General features: G+C 36.5%; 1 protein-coding gene across 3 annotated transcripts; it reads left to right on the top strand.

Annotated features, from left to right (window-relative positions):
- Positions 1-758: 758 nt before the first annotated feature.
- LOC111385485 lies at positions 759-15,450 on the top strand. Of its 3 annotated transcripts, XM_023009877.1 has the most exons (15): positions 760-833; positions 1,589-1,988; positions 2,333-2,573; positions 8,308-8,702; positions 8,873-9,640; positions 9,736-9,827; positions 10,395-10,457; positions 10,552-10,640; positions 10,728-10,802; positions 10,995-11,603; positions 11,729-11,803; positions 11,995-12,065; positions 12,181-12,238; positions 13,415-13,634; positions 14,270-15,450. In XM_023009877.1, the coding sequence occupies exons 2-15, from the start codon at positions 1,714-1,716 to the stop codon at positions 14,872-14,874; spliced, it is 3,636 nt and encodes a 1,211-aa protein (XP_022865645.1). In that variant the 5' UTR covers positions 760-833; positions 1,589-1,713; the 3' UTR covers positions 14,875-15,450. The 3 variants fall into 3 exon arrangements, with proteins under 3 accessions (XP_022865646.1, XP_022865645.1, XP_022865647.1); XM_023009878.1 differs by lacking the exon at positions 10,728-10,802 and having other exon boundaries at positions 759-833; XM_023009879.1 differs by lacking the exons at positions 760-833; positions 1,589-1,988; positions 2,333-2,573 and adding an exon at positions 7,723-7,811.
- Positions 15,451-15,704: the final 254 nt, after the last annotated feature.

The following is a 15,704-nucleotide window of genomic DNA, read 5'->3' as shown; positions in this document are numbered from 1 at the left end:
GTGTGTGTGTGTGTGTGTGTGTACATATATATAGGATTATAACCAGTAGAAAAATGGGCATGGATATATTTGTGGGAAGAAGATGAAGGGAGTGGGTAGTAGTGATAGGCGGCAGGTAGCGGTGTGTTGGTGGCTTGGGATGGGGTGATTTGATGATTTTGATTTTAAATGTTAATTTTTTGAAAATTTGAGACTATGGTTGCAATTATTTTTTTATTTTTTCTTTTCTTTTTTGTTGTTTTATTTGAATAGAAGGTAAAACTGTAAAAAACTTGAAAAGGACTTTCTGCGCAAAGAAAGATGTAAGACAAGGACGAAAATGCCAAAAAATGAAAGATAATGATATTTTCTACAATAAACTTAAAAGGTAGGGGCGTTTTTTGCCAATTACCCTTGTCCATCTTGATACATTGATCTAAATAAAAAATAAATTAATTAACATTACTAATGAATTTATTCGTAACTAACTTTTTTCTAAGGAGCTCTACTATATGGATAGGGCCATCGAGGGGGCGATTTGCGGCCCTGCCCAAAAAGAATAACTCTTTTTTAAGTTTAGCCAAACATGGCAAAAAGATACGGGACGACCAGGGTTGTCCAACAAGCAAAGCCCAAAAGATACACCGATAAAATTGATAATTTTGGGCCCTTTTGGACTGCCAATTTTGCCATAAATTTTTTGGGCTCGTACTGCCGTATATTTCCCCAAATACTTCTGTTTCTCTTAAGCGCAAAATAAACATTCCAGTTTATAATTTTGTTACTGTTTCCTTTTCTCTCTCTACGTTTTCTCCGTGTTTCTCTCTTCAATATCTCTCGTTCGACGAATGCAGGTAAATTCTTGATTCTTTTTGAACTTCGTATAGTCGAATTATCATAATTGTTGATGAATTGTGTTGAATTTCGGAACGGGGAAATTTTGATAAACTCTAGATTATTATTATTTTTTTCTTGCCTCAGATTAAAGTTGGGTTCGATTATTTGGAACTAAAACCCTTTGGTTTTAATGCTGGTGAAAAGCTTCGAATTGATTCATTCTTCCTGTGATTTTTACTAGTGCTTAATTTAGGGTTCGAATTTTACTGTTTGACTGCTTATTTGAAAGAATAGAATTTACTGAGTGTGATCGAATATAGAGAATTTGATGGCTAGTGAAATAGTGTTGTAGTTTACTTCTGGTTTTTGAAATTCTCATGTGAGGCCTTAAACTTGTTAAAGGTAATGGTTTTGAAATTTTTTTACCGAATTATGCCGTTTATCATATATATTTTAAGACATTTTGAGATTTTTAAGAGTCCTTATCATAAAACTACTGGCCTGAGTCGAGTTTTCAGTAAAGTTCTTTATTAGCACTTATGAAGTTTATTGATAAAAGGTAGTAATTTGATGGGTCGTAATTAGTTTCTGAAACTGGAAGCTCCAATTTTTGCAGATACCTGCTCTTAGTGTCTTGTTCTTATTATGTTTTGTGCCTTTGTAGCCAATGTAGTAGCTGATTTATTTCAAAGACATTATTGAGGAGAGAACATTATGTAGATATGAGATTTTGATGCTCAATTTTAATAATGGCTGAAAATGTAAATGCTAGATTTGAAATGACTTTGGCTAGCCCGACTCCAGTTTTGCTGGGGGCTATGAGAGTGGACCTAGAGGGAATTAGTCTGATCCAAGTTTGAATAGGTCTGGAAGCTTAGAGAGGGTGTAGAGAGTAGAATGTTTGGTTCTGGGAAGACTACTTCTAGGGGGAGTGCTATGTCAGCTGGGGACAATCATGAATTGTCTCAAAGTCTGATGTTGGAGCCAATCATTATGGGTGATCAAAAGTATCCACGGTCAGTTGAGTTAAGGAGGATTCTGGAGTTTTCAGTGGGAAGCAGCTTAGAGGACAATCCTTTTGGTGCCGCTCATCTGAAGACTTCACCTCCAGTAGTTGTGAAGGAATTAAAACGATTTAGAGCTAGTGTTGCCGACACTCGTGTCAAAGCTAGGTAATTTTTTCTTCTGTTTCACCACTGTTCTTCTTGAGAAATGCCTGATACTGGACTTGTTTAGTAAATGCTGTTGCAGCCCTGTCCTAGACCACTAAACTGTGTCTTTATCGTAGTTAAGACCCTACTACTAGCAGCTTGATGTTCAAATTAAGTTATTTTGTTGCCGTGGTCAACTAACTGGAAATTATTTCAAGCTATCTTTGTTGATATTTATGTCAGAGTCATCAAATTGGTTCCTGTAAATGGTATAATAAAATGTTTTTTCATTCAGTATTTCTTGGCATTTAATTATTCTCTTCCTGCTTCTATTCTAGATACGTTACCTTCTTCTTTTTGTCCAGTGTTAGAGCCAAAAAGCTGGACGAGCATTTAAATAAATTGACCAAGTATCTTGACTCCATGACCCCTAAGAAGCAGCATCGGAATGAGCTATTGACTGATGATCGATCAACTGGTTCAAACTTAAAGATGGGAACCCAGATGCTTCGTAGACCTTCGGAACTTGTAGCTCTTAAATTCGAGGATGGACGTAAGAATATATTTTTGAATAAGCGTTTAAGGACATCAATTGCAGAAACTCAGGTTAGTAATGCTAGTGGTTTAACTTTTTAATTTATCTAGCATTTTCTGTTCTTAAATTTTCATTTTTCATGAGATAAATAGAAAAGAATTGTCATTTGTACCCAATTTTCAATCTGACAACTTTTTCTTATGTTCTCTTTGTGGCGTTTAAATATTTTATTCTGTGCAGCATAGTTAACAGTGAGCAGAGTGGAGTGTATTGAATGGTGACAACAAATGACCAATTCAGCACCTCACTAACATATGTCCACTATTGTGTTCGAGTTGGAAAGAACCATATTGTGGAAATATTGAAATCTTAACAACCAATGTTATGGCCATTACAGTAAAAATCCTTACCTGTGTTATTAATTGTTGGTACCAACCTTGAATGAAGGAGGAGTGTGTTATATGTTGACACTCAACATAAAACTTTTTCACATCTTATTACATGACTCTTGCATAAGTAGATATAGAATGACCTAAACGGAGTGGCAAAAAAATAAAGCAGCCAACCTAATAACTGTTGATTTTGGAAGAGGAACTTCTTCCATCTCACAATTCATAAACGTGTGTTACATATATATACACATAGAGAGGATGTTTGTCATAAGGAAAAACAATCCTATCAAAATAAGAAATTATTCTAAACTTATGCACATACCATATATAAATGTGTTGTATATGTAAAGAATAAATGTAAGCCTAAATTGATGCATAATTCCATAACACTCCCCCTCAAGTTGGAGCATAGATATCAATCATGCCTAGCTTGTTACAAATGTAGTTTACTCGAGTTCCGGCTAAAGTTTTAGTGAACACATCAGCTAATTGATCTCCTGTCTTGACATGCTTAATCGAAATCGATCTTTGTTGTAGCTTTTCACGAAGAAAGTGACAGTCTGCATCTATATATTTTGTTCTCTCATGTAATACTGGACTAGTGGTAATGTGAATAGCTGCTTGATTATCACACCACAAGTTCATAGAATGAGACGTATCAATGCAAATTTCTCCAAGTGACGCAGACACATAAGTTCACAAGTCACTTGTGCTATAGCCCGATATTCAGATTCTGCACTTGATCGACCCACAACACACTGTTTCTTACTTTTCCAAGAGACTAGATTACCTCCAATGAAAACATAATACCCTGTAGTAGAGGGCCTATCCACAGGAGATCCTGCCCAGTCAACATCCTAGAAACCCTCAACCTTACAATGACCACGGTCTCTATAAAGAATTCCACGTTCTGTAGCTCCTTTAAGATACCTTAATATATGAGTTACGGCATCCCAATGTGAAGTTCTAGGAGATGACATAAACTAACTAACAACACTTACGGGAAACTGGCCGAGTAATTGTAAGATATTTCAATTTTCCCACTACCCTCCTGTACTTGTCTGCATCGACAAACACATTTCCATCTTCTGTTTCGAGTTTCACATTTGGAATCATAGGGGCATCACCAGGTTTTGCTTCAGCTAAATTTGTCTCATCCAGTGGGTCTAGAACATATTTCCTTTGAAATAGAAAAATTCATTTGCCACTTCAAGATATCTCTATCCCTAGGAAATATTTCAAAGGACCTAGCTCCTTTGTTTGAAATTTTGTGCCTAGGAAAGCCTTTAGCATACTTATGTCACTGCTATCACTACCAATAATAGCAATATCATCAACATATACAACTAACAAAATACACCCAATTGTAGACTGTTTAAAGAATACTGAGTGATCATATGCACTTCTTTTCAAGCCATATTCAATCACAACCTCACTAAATTTTCCAAACCAGGCACGAGGTGATTGTTTCAGACCATATAATGATTTTTGTAGTTTGCATACCTTCCCTGACTCCCCCTTCATTTTTAACATCCAACTGGTGAAGCGGCCAATGATAGTTAGCAGCAAAAGAAATGAACAACCAAATAGAAGCTAGCTTAGCAACAGGAGAGAAAGTCTTAGAATAATCCACACCATAAGTTTGAGCATATCCTTTAGCAACCAAACGAGTCTTCAATCGAGCAACAGATCCATTAGGATTCATTTTGACTGTAAAAACCCATTTGCACCCAATTGCCCTTTTATTGAGTGGTAAAGGAACTAATTTCCATGTGTGATTATGTTCTAGTGCCAACATTTCATCTTGCATGGCTGCTCGCCAGCCATGATGGGATAAAGCCTTAGAGATAAATTTTGGTATGGACACATGCTCTAAGAAAGCAATGAAAGACTTGGAAGATGGTGACAATGCATGGTAAACAACAAAAGAAGAGACAGGATAAGTACATGATCGTTTACTTTTACGGTGAGCAATGGGAAGATCAAGAGTAGGATCAGGAGGGGGTGACGAATCCTGAGGCGAAGTAGCCAGTAGAGAAGGCAAGTCATGGGCAATATTAGGTGTCACGGAAGATTGCTGCACACGACGAGTGTAACCACTTTGAATAGGAGGGCGAGAAGATACTAGTAACACAGGTGTCATCACAGTGTAAATAAGGATGTCATCCCCAGACTCAATAGAAGATGGATTAGAGGACACAACAGTACTAGAAAAAGGTGTGGACTTGAAAAAGGTGACATCAGCAGACACTAGGTATTGTCCTAACGAGGGAGAAAAGTATCGATAACCCTTTTGATGTCGAGAATAACCCAAAAATATATACTTAAGGGATTTAGAATCAAGTTTGAAGAGTTGAGGTCTCATATCTTGAACAAAGCAAATGCATCCAAATATTTCAGGAGCAAGAGAGAAGAGATTCTGAGAGTGAAATAGAATGGAATATGGGATTTTGCCATCTAAGATAGATGAAGGCATACGATTGATTAAGTAACACGCAGTAGAGACTGCATTGCCCAAAACTCTTTTGAAACTTTCTTATGAAAAAGGGGAGCTTATGCAACTTTCAATAAATGATGATTCTTTCGTTTTGCCTCTCCATTTTGTTGGAGAGTAACAATACATGAAAATTGATGAATAATGCCATTTTGTGAAAGAAAGGACGTAAATGTCGATGAGAAATACTCGGCATTATCAATTCTTAAGATACGTATAGATTTGTCAAATTGAGTTTTAATTTCAACATAAAAGGCACAAAAAATTGAAAATATTTTGGAATGATTTTTCATAAGATATAACCAAGTAACATGAGAATGATCATCCACGAAAGTAACAAAATATCGAAAATCAGACTTAGATAAAATAGAACAAGGACCCCTAATATCTGAATGTATTAAATCAAAAGGGGACACAGCCCGTTTATTCATTCTAGGAGAATATGACACTCTTTGATGTTTTGCTAATTGACACGACTCACAATTTAATTAGGATACTTGATTAAGACTAGGACATAATTGCTTCAAAACAGGGGGAGAAGGATGACTGAAGCGACAATGGAGCTGCAGAAGAGAAGTACAAGTGCATGTAATCGATCTTGGCACCTGTGTAGGTGAAGAATCTAGCACATATAAGCCATTGAGCTCACACCCTCTAGCAATAATCTGCTTCGTCCCAAAATCTTGGAAAACGCAATGGTTAGGAAAGAAAAGAACACTACAATTAAGAGATTTGGTAATTTGACTTACAGATAAAAAATTGAAAGGAAACTTAGGTAAATATAAAACATATGACATTGGTAAAGAGTTTGTTGGATGTGCAGTCCCACATCCAACAACAGGAGTTATAGACTCATTAACTAAAGTGGCAAATGGCATATTGGAAGAGTATTGAAGTGATGAAAGTATACCTGTATTCCCAGTCATATGATCTGTGGCACCGGAATGACCCAATTATGAGATGCGGTAGAAAGACACGCTATAGAATTACTTGTGTTGGCTAAATTGGAAGTGGTAGGTGTAAGAGGCTGTTGAGAAGCGTAAAATTATGTAAGGTGAGCATTTTCATCTGCTGGAATTGTAATTTAAGGCTGAGTAGAAGGTGTAGGTAAAAGACTATCCTAAGCGACAACATTTGCAAACTTTCTCATGGGGGTTTGACTCGTGTTCTTTGCTGGTTTACTATTCAATTTCCAACAGTTCTTTCTAATATGTCCTTACTCTCCACAATAATAACCACGAGAACCACTGCTAGAAATTTTATCTCGACTACCTCATCCTCCTCCTTTATTATTGTAATTGTTATTTAACTATGTATTTGTGCCAACCAGAGCTACCGTCTCATTTGGTACTATACCTTGCTCCTTGTCATTGTCCTTGCATGCCCGAAGGAGATGAGCATATATATCACTCAATGAAGGAAGTGCCTCGTTGGTAAGTAACTGAGTACGAGCCACCTCATATTCAGGACCCAATTCTGCAAGAAAACACTGAACCACGACCTGCTCTTCTTGTTCTTGCATCTTCTTCACATCATTAGTAATAGGAAACGTGGCTCGCTTTTCTTCAAATGCTTGTTTTACTTAAGTATAATATTGAAACAGATTTTGCCCCTTTTGCTCAACCCGATAAATTTTCAGCAGTAGTTCATGAACATGCGACACATCATGTTTACTAGCATACATAAACTCTAGATAGTCCCACAATTCTTTCACAGTATCACAATGATTAATAACATCATCAACTGTCGGGTGAAGGGTATTCTAAATCTGATTAAAGAGTTTATCATCCTCCATCAACCATTTTTTTCGAATCCCTGGATTAGTATTAGAATGTGGAGGTAGGTCATCAATCAAATGATTGCCCAAATCTAAACTTGACACGTATCTACAGACAATTCTCTTCCATTAAGCATAATTTCTACTACCCGTTAATTTTCTTTCCGTGATTTTTGAAGATGGGGTTACTGTGATTTCATTCACCATTTTTTTATCACCTTCCGCCATTGATTATCAGAGAATCAAAAGGAACACAAAATAAACCCCAAGCCAACTTAATAATAATATCAAACCAACAATAATGCATGTCCAGTAAAACGCAGCCAAAACAAAACAAAATAAATCAATTCAACCAAATTAAAATGAAACTGACTCGTCTCAGCCCAAACAAATAGCAACTCGTCTGCAGCGCAAATACAAACACAGTCTACGCTCATCAAAAGGAGAAGAGGAAACGATGAAGCAGAGAAGTCAATGAAGTCAGATTCCCTTACACCTAACACTCGCCACACGCAACGGGTTACTGGAGACGGACTGCTGATCCAAAGAGAACCCGAGTCGGGATCACAAGACGTCGCAGAACGCTCGTTGCAACCAATTTCCGCCGCTACGCTTCTGGTCGTCAACCACCACGAAGTGATCCAAGGTAAGTCTCTGTCTTAACCTGGAAAATACCGGCTCATACCTTTTCCATCATCGAGACCAGTCCCACGAATTTTTTTTTCAAAAAATCACAAACCCTAATTTCTTAAACCAAGCTCTGATACCATGTTGATTTTTGGAAGAATAACTTATTCCATCTCACAATTTATAAACGTGTGTTACATATGTATACACATAGAGAGGATGTTTCTCATAAGGAAAAACAATCCTATCAAAATAAGAAATCATTCTAAACTTATGCACCTACCATATATAAATGTGTTGTATATGTAAAGAATAAATATAAACCTAAATTGATGCATAATTCCATAACAATAACAATTGGGAATGATGCTTAGTTTGTCTTTTTGTTGTATTAACCAAGAGCTTACAGACTCTATGCTGCCTATTCATCACTTGTTCTTTTATTCTTAAGAATAATGATTTCCCTTTTATATTCATTTATCGAAAACATGATTAGATCTTATTTCTGCTTTTAGGCAGAATTACGGGATAATGGATCACTTCGGCAGCCTTTGGCAATGGCAAAAGAAAGAGGCCTGGTTAAAGATAGTAGTGCAGATGCAGATATTGTTGAGGAAAGGATTAGAAAATTACCTGCTGGCAGAGAAGGTTGGGACAAGAAAATGCGAAGCAAACGCTCAGTTGGTGCAGTCTTTTCGAGACCTATCAACTCTGATGTGGAACTGAAACGAACTATGCATCATAAGCTGATCAATGAACCTGCTGGTGGTAACAAGTGGGACCCTATATCGTCTCCTGCTGGTTCTAGTGCTCACGCAACACCAAAAACTGAACAAGAAAAATCTGTTCTTTCAAAGGATCTTCATCTTGGACAGAATAAGGGGCGAGTCTTAGGAAAAGGAAACATACAGTAAGCATCAACTCTTTTCAGTCAATGACTGTAGTAGTCAGTAACCCCCTTGTTCTGTAGCTTGCATACCTTTATTGCATGCCGTTTTTTGGTTTTTGATGTTTAGCAACCTGTTTTCTCCTTAAAACTCAATTTTTTGGTTATAATGTTTCCTTTTATCCCTATTTTAGGTTGAATAAAGGTGAGGAAAATCTTGCCGTCTGTCCTAGTCCAGTAGTAAAAGGGAAGGCCTCCAGGGCGCCTCGAAGTGGCTCTACACGTGGAACTAATTCAGCTTCCTATGTTCCCCGGTTATCTGGAGCTTTGGAAAGCTGGGAACAAACTCAAGGTGTAAACCAAAATCCTTCAATTGGAAGCTCTAACAATCGGAAGCGTGGTATACCGACAGGATCATCCTCTTCATCCATCACTCATTGGGTTGGGCAGAGGACACAGAAGAATACCCGTACAAGGAGGACAAATCTTGTGCCAGTATCAAACCATGATGAAGCACAGATGCAATCTGAAGAATGTTCCCCTTCAGATCTTAGTGCTAGATTAAAGTCTGGTGTAACCAATGTTTCCCTTCTTTCTAGAAGCGCAGCCACTGGAACTCATAATTTCAAAAACAATAATTTTTCTTCCCCTGCTAGATTATCTGAAAGCGAAGAATCTGGGGCAGGTGAGTACAGACTAAAGGAGAGAGGTGTAGGGAGTGTAGACATGGAAGAAAAAGATGAAAATGGTGCTCAAAACATTGTGTCTTCAGCAATTCTTACAAAGAAGAACAAAATTTTTGTTGAAGAAAAGAGAAGTGATGGTGGACAGAGACAAGGCCAGAGTGGAGGTGTCTTGCCATTTTCTAGGCCTAGTATTTCACCTAGGAGAGAGGAGTTAGATAAGGCAGTCACAACCAAGCTACTGCGAAGTGCTAGGTCCGGTTCTGACAAGAATGGAAGGTATGGAATCATTTTTTCTAGCAGATTAAAATAATATGTACTTAGATATATACTGGCTTTCTCACACTCATGATGAAATTTTTGAACTCTCTCAGTAAGTCAGGCCGTCTTCTGAAGAAGCTATCTGATCGTAAAGGTTTCTCTCGTCTTGTCCATGTGGCAAATGGAGGTTCCCTTGACTTTAATGGTATACCTCCTAAATGATGTAGCTATTGAAATGATTTTCCTGCAAAATTTTTCATTTGTTTCTTTTGCTGCATACTATAGACACTGATAAAGAGAGTTTATGTGTCAAAATTTGGCTTATTATTCAGTGATTATATTGTGATAAGTGAAATCCATCTCTCAGTTGCCTGCACCTGCATTGGTCTCATAAGGGGTCAATTACTATCTCTATATATATAATATCAAATTTGGGTTATTTTTTAGTTTGTCCCTATTGTACATGAGATTTATGCCATGTGTCAACTCTAAGAATATATTCAATCTGATTCTATTTTCTTTATATGTTTTAGTCTTTTGAAACTCTAAAATAAGGTAAAGTCAATCTCAGGAAATAAAAGCGTAGCTTTTGGGCATAACTCAAATCTTCAGCCAACAAATCAGTTTGAACCACTTTCCTCCCAGCAAAAGAAGAAATCAAAATGAAATTTATAAAAATAGTTAAATTGGGAATTTCTTTTAAAATATCATAAACATTTTCCCCCTTTGAGTACTAGTTATTAATTACTACACCGACCTTATGATTTTCCAGGGGAATCAGAGGATGATCGTGAAGAGCTTTTAGAAGCTGCAAATTTTGCTTGCAACTCTAGTGGTGTGTTCTGACAACAATTACTTCTTGTCATATTGGTTATGTTGCTTTTCTCATATAGTGGAAATAATTAAAATCATTTTTCATTTTGCTCTAGTCCTTGCCTGTTCGAGCCCATACTGGAAGGAAGTTGAGCCATTGTTTGCTTCTATTAGTCCAGATAAAAGATTGCATTTATCACGACAGGTGACTCCTAAATTGGTGGATGAATTATTTTTATCTGTTTGTCTCTGGATAGGTAGTTGGATATATTTTTTTGTTTGTCTGAACCAGCTGAAATCGGCAGATGAATATTCTGGAAGCTTGAATAATATATTTGGCCCTGGAAATAATATTCAATGGAAAATGGTTTATGTTCTCTCCTTTTTCTCCTCAACCCACTATTATATTTTGTTGTAAATACTTCAGGTCCAATCTCTTCTTGTGGCTCTTGCAGCCACTGGAATTTCGTACACTTGTAGGGAACAAGTTGTTATGCATCTATATATCATTTATAAATCTGCTTTACTTAAAATTAAAAGGAAAAAATCTCTTTTTTAGGCTGACCATGGGCATGAAGAAATTTCTGCCTCTGATTCGCTCTCTAGTGAGAGGAATGGACACAAGAACAATCAAATCAAGTTAAAAGATTCTTCTGAGGAATTTGTCCAGCAACTGCAAGATTCCTCTCTGTTTCGAAACCTAGATGTAGAAGGACGCACTCCACTTTATCAAAGGGTTCTATCAGCTTTAATTGTGGAAGATGAAATTGAAGGATGCAAAGAAAATAGATTTGGAAGATCAAGGAGTTCATCTGATGATCTACGCATCATTGTTGATTCTGAAAATAAAGATAGGTCTCTACAGCACTTCTCTCAGAAAAACAGTAACCCAAATCAATTTTTCTCTTGCAATGGAAATAGTGACAACAACAGAGTCCACAGTGCTCAAGTGCATCTGTGCAACTCTGAACTGCTACATGGTGAGGGCAGATATGAGCATTCAGAGGTTGAAGTGTTGGCTAGACTTTCAAGGCGTGATCATGGTCCACGAAGTTCTCAGACAAAAAAAAATGGCATATCTTCCTCTGATTACCAATACGATGAGATGTGTCTTGAAGACAAGCTTGTACTGGAGCTGCAGAGTGTTGGTCTGTATCTTGAAACCATGGTATGCTTGAATTTTGTAGGAATTTTATAAATTACAGACAACTTTTACATATCTAATAATTGTTTGTAGAGTCCTTCATTCTATTCATTTTTGTATCTTTCTTTCATCGGGATGTCTTTATACAGCCTCCCTTGGATGATAAAGAAGACGAAGTAATCAACCAGGAAATTGTGCAACTAGAGAGAGGACTTCATCAAAAGGTCATCCAGCATTTATGATTTCCGTTTTTTCTGTCTTTTAACCCATATTATTAAACTATGCACAAGAGGCACATATCTTCTCATGAGAAAATATTTTTTGTAAAGCCTCACTGATTACTGTTCTGCCGTAATATGCACATGTATGTATTATTGAGTGTAGGTTGTTTTCTTTTTTATGCTTGAGCCTTTAGATTGGAAAGAAGACAAAGTGCCTGGATAAATTGTACAAGGCTATTCAAGAAGAAAATGATGCAGAAAGACGGTAACATTCTCTTCATTTTGATTTTGTTTATGAGCATTTGAGCTTAATGTTATCACAATAATTGCAAAATATTTGTTCAAATCATGTGATGATAATTAAGGTTGGTATTACACAGGAATCCTGAGCAGGTTGCTATGGATAAACTTATTGAGTTGGCATACCAAAAACTTTCGGTGAGTAGTTATTGTTTTGCTTCATTCTTCCATTGATCCTTAAGAGCTGTCAAGCTGTACCACATGTATTCTGTCAACCTTGATTATTGTCTTCTCTTTATGGAAAAAAGTAACTTTGAAATGGAGGCCGATTTTATTTGTGATAAAACTGAGGATAAAGATAATTTATAAGAGTGAGTTGGAGTATACAGATTCTATTGATTTACTTCCGTTTGATGTCAAATCAAACCTGCTGGATGTCTAATACTCCCAGATCATAATCATTGTGGTCTGGTTGGTTACATGAAATTTGAACTTAAAACCAAAATGAGGGATGTTATAACTTGATCAGATCTATATGTGGTCTGGCCTCGATTAATCTGGGAAGCGAGCCATTAATGTGACTTGACAGATAGCAAGTCCCTCAGCAGAAAAAGAAAGCCCGTGCCCCTTCAGTGCCCATGCCCCTTCAGTGTTTGCAAAAGATAAAATCCTGAACAAAACTCTGCTGATTCTGTTTGAATGGACTTGGTTAAACCTTTTCTTTTTTGCCTAGTTGATTTCTTAATTTGTAGTTTTTTGGGCTAGAAGTGTTTGATCAGCAATTAGAGTGGTCATATGCTTATTGAAATGTCTATTGTGGGAAATGTTTTGGGAAAACAAATGTTACCTTCATATATAATTCAATTATATATGTGGAAAATTTACGTGCTTTGCTTGATCTGTTGATCAATGATGAAGCTCTCTGGCTTTCAAATACAAAGCAACTGGCATTATATATCTTGTGAGAGAGCTCAAAGTGGACGATTCATAAGTCTATAATTCAACAGAAAATTTAAATTTCTTGGTTGGCTGTTAATATCAAGAACATGTTAAAAAGAAAACCCAATAGATCATAGTCTACAATCTGTTAGGGTACTCTGTTATATTCGTCTCATCACATCCATGGAGTCTGTTTGGAAGAGAGCCCTGGAACATACCAACCTTAAGTCTACTGATAGTCATAATCAATTAATTTTGTTTGCCATTTTATTGAGAAAATTTTGAGGAACGTGAATTCTATGCATGCATAGCATGAACTTTTAAGATAGGAAACTGTTGGTTAAACCCACTGCTAAAATTCTTCTCTTATTATTTTCAATTTCAAAGGTATATTCAGAGTCTAACAATAGATTATCTCTCTAAATTTTTGTGAAGGCAACTCGAGGAAGCTTTGCTTCTAAACATAGAATTGCCAAAGTGTCTAAACAATCTGCATTTGCATTTGCCAAGAGGACACTTTCCAGATGTCAGAAATTTGAAGATTCAGGAGAAAGTTGCTTTGCTGAGCCTTCACTCCGGGATATTCTTTACGCTGCACCTCCCCATGCCAATGAACTGGAGCGGCTTCCTAATGCTAATCTGGCAGTTGCTAATGGTGAGCACTTGCATCCATTAAATTCCAGCCACCCCAGAGGATACATCGAGCTGCCCTCTTTTAGTTTCATTTTTTCAACAATGCCTTAGAAGTTATAACTTCTGCATTGGCTTTTCTCTTGAGCTCATCTTCTGTCATGATGTTTAGTTTTGCTCAGAACATTTAAAAAGGAATTTATTTCGTCATAATTCATTGAATTGCTCTTAAATGTTCAATGTTATGGCTTTCAGTCTACCCCAGGATACATCAAGTTGTCCTTCCGAACATTTTTTTTTTAGGGCTTTCAGTCTGCCAGAAGATACATCAAGTTGTCCTTCCAAACCCTTTTTTCATTCCATTTTTTTAATTTTTAATTTTTTAATTTTTTTATTTTAATTTTTTTTTTTTTTTTTTTTTTTTTTTTTTTTTTTTTTTTTTTTTTTTTTTTTTTTTTTTTACAATGCCTTGGAAGTTATAACATTCCCATTGGCTATTTTGAGTTTATCTTCAGTTGTGATGTTTCTAGTTTTGCTTGATGAATTTAAAAACCAAATTTGTTTGTTTTATTTTATTTACTTTCTCTTCAATGCTTTGAAATATAAATATTATGGTTTTCAGCCAGCTAGGCTATTTAATAATATGTTACTGTTAAACAGGCTCCTTACCTGGTTGTACCAATGGGAGTTCGGTAGATGTGTCCGAGACTTCAGGACATCAATTTGATCACGACTCTGCTAAAAATGGACCAATATCCAACCAAGAAAAGAAAAAGGAAGTATTGCTTGATGATGTTGGTGGTGCAGTTTTTAGATCAACATCTACTCTAGGCATTTCTGGTTATACAAAGGGAAAGAGAAGTGAGAGAGACAGAGATAGAGAAACTTCAATCAGAAATCCAGCTTCCGAAAGTGGGCACTCGTCAATGGGCGGCTCTAAGGGTGAACTTAAAACGAAATCAAAGCCAAAGCAGAAGACAGCTCAGCTTTCCACATCAGGAAATGGATTTGTCAGAGATGTTAGATTAATATCTTCTGGTAATGGCTCTCTGGATTCATCAAAGGAGACAAAGAAATCAATGGACTTCCCAAATTTGCCACTGAATGATATAAATTCTGTAGAACTGGGGGTAGATTCTGATATTGAAGTAACGCATGATTTCAGTTCTTTGTTCAATTTTGATGAGGATGAGTTACAAGACCATGATTCCGTAGGCCTCGAGATACCTATGGATGACCTGTCATCTATTGTGTTTGATCATTGATAGCAAGTTGTACAGGTTGGGGAATATTTAACTGGTTACAGAGGAGCGACATTTTTCATTTTTCTTTCCTGGTTATTGAGGGGTTGGCTCAGCTTAAGATGTCTCGGCCAAAGTGGCAATTGTAATTATGTGATTCTTTTGTACACTGCCCTTCAGTGTTCAGAAAATCCTTTTCATTTGTCTTCGAGACAATGTTTCCTTATGAAAAGTATGAAAAATTTAGATAGTGCTCTGTTAAATAATCTAGAATTGTTTCAAGCATATGAATCCCACTAGCTTTCTATGTATATTAATGTTTGATGAAGGCATTTTGCCAAGAGACGTCTTATTAAGGACTAATTGAGGCATAACATTTCTATTTGGTGGCAGTTCAGATTTCCTGGGATGGCAGTTTGCAGCAGTAGTTCTTTCATTGGTAAACAAGTGTGCAGTACAGCTAAGATGATATAGTGAGATCTGATCATAATGTCAAGGTAAAAGTGCCACATCCCAAACATGTTTGGTTATCAATATTGGTCCAGACTGACTGTACTATGAATAGAAAGTTATTTACAAGTCAATTTTACTTAGTTTTAAGCTTAGCCAAACATGTCATTTGTGAAGCTACTGCTTCTCAGATTTAGATTTAAGTTTTTCGATGTTGGGTTGCCTGTTTGCTGGGGGTTTTTCCTAGTTTATTTTCATGTTTCATTGGACAAGACTATTGGACATTAGATTAAATGTACAGCAGTGCAGAAATTTCTCATATAAACGTAGAAACTCCTCTGTGAATGAAGGGACTATTCATGTCAAATCTTTGTAAAAAAATGATTGTATGGTTAAAGAGTACA

Source organism: Olea europaea, unplaced genomic scaffold (assembly GCF_002742605.1).
Source record: "Olea europaea var. sylvestris unplaced genomic scaffold, O_europaea_v1 scaffold3173, whole genome shotgun sequence".
Taxonomy (NCBI): domain Eukaryota; kingdom Viridiplantae; phylum Streptophyta; class Magnoliopsida; order Lamiales; family Oleaceae; genus Olea; species Olea europaea.
This window is presented reverse-complemented; position numbering and strand designations above follow the sequence as displayed.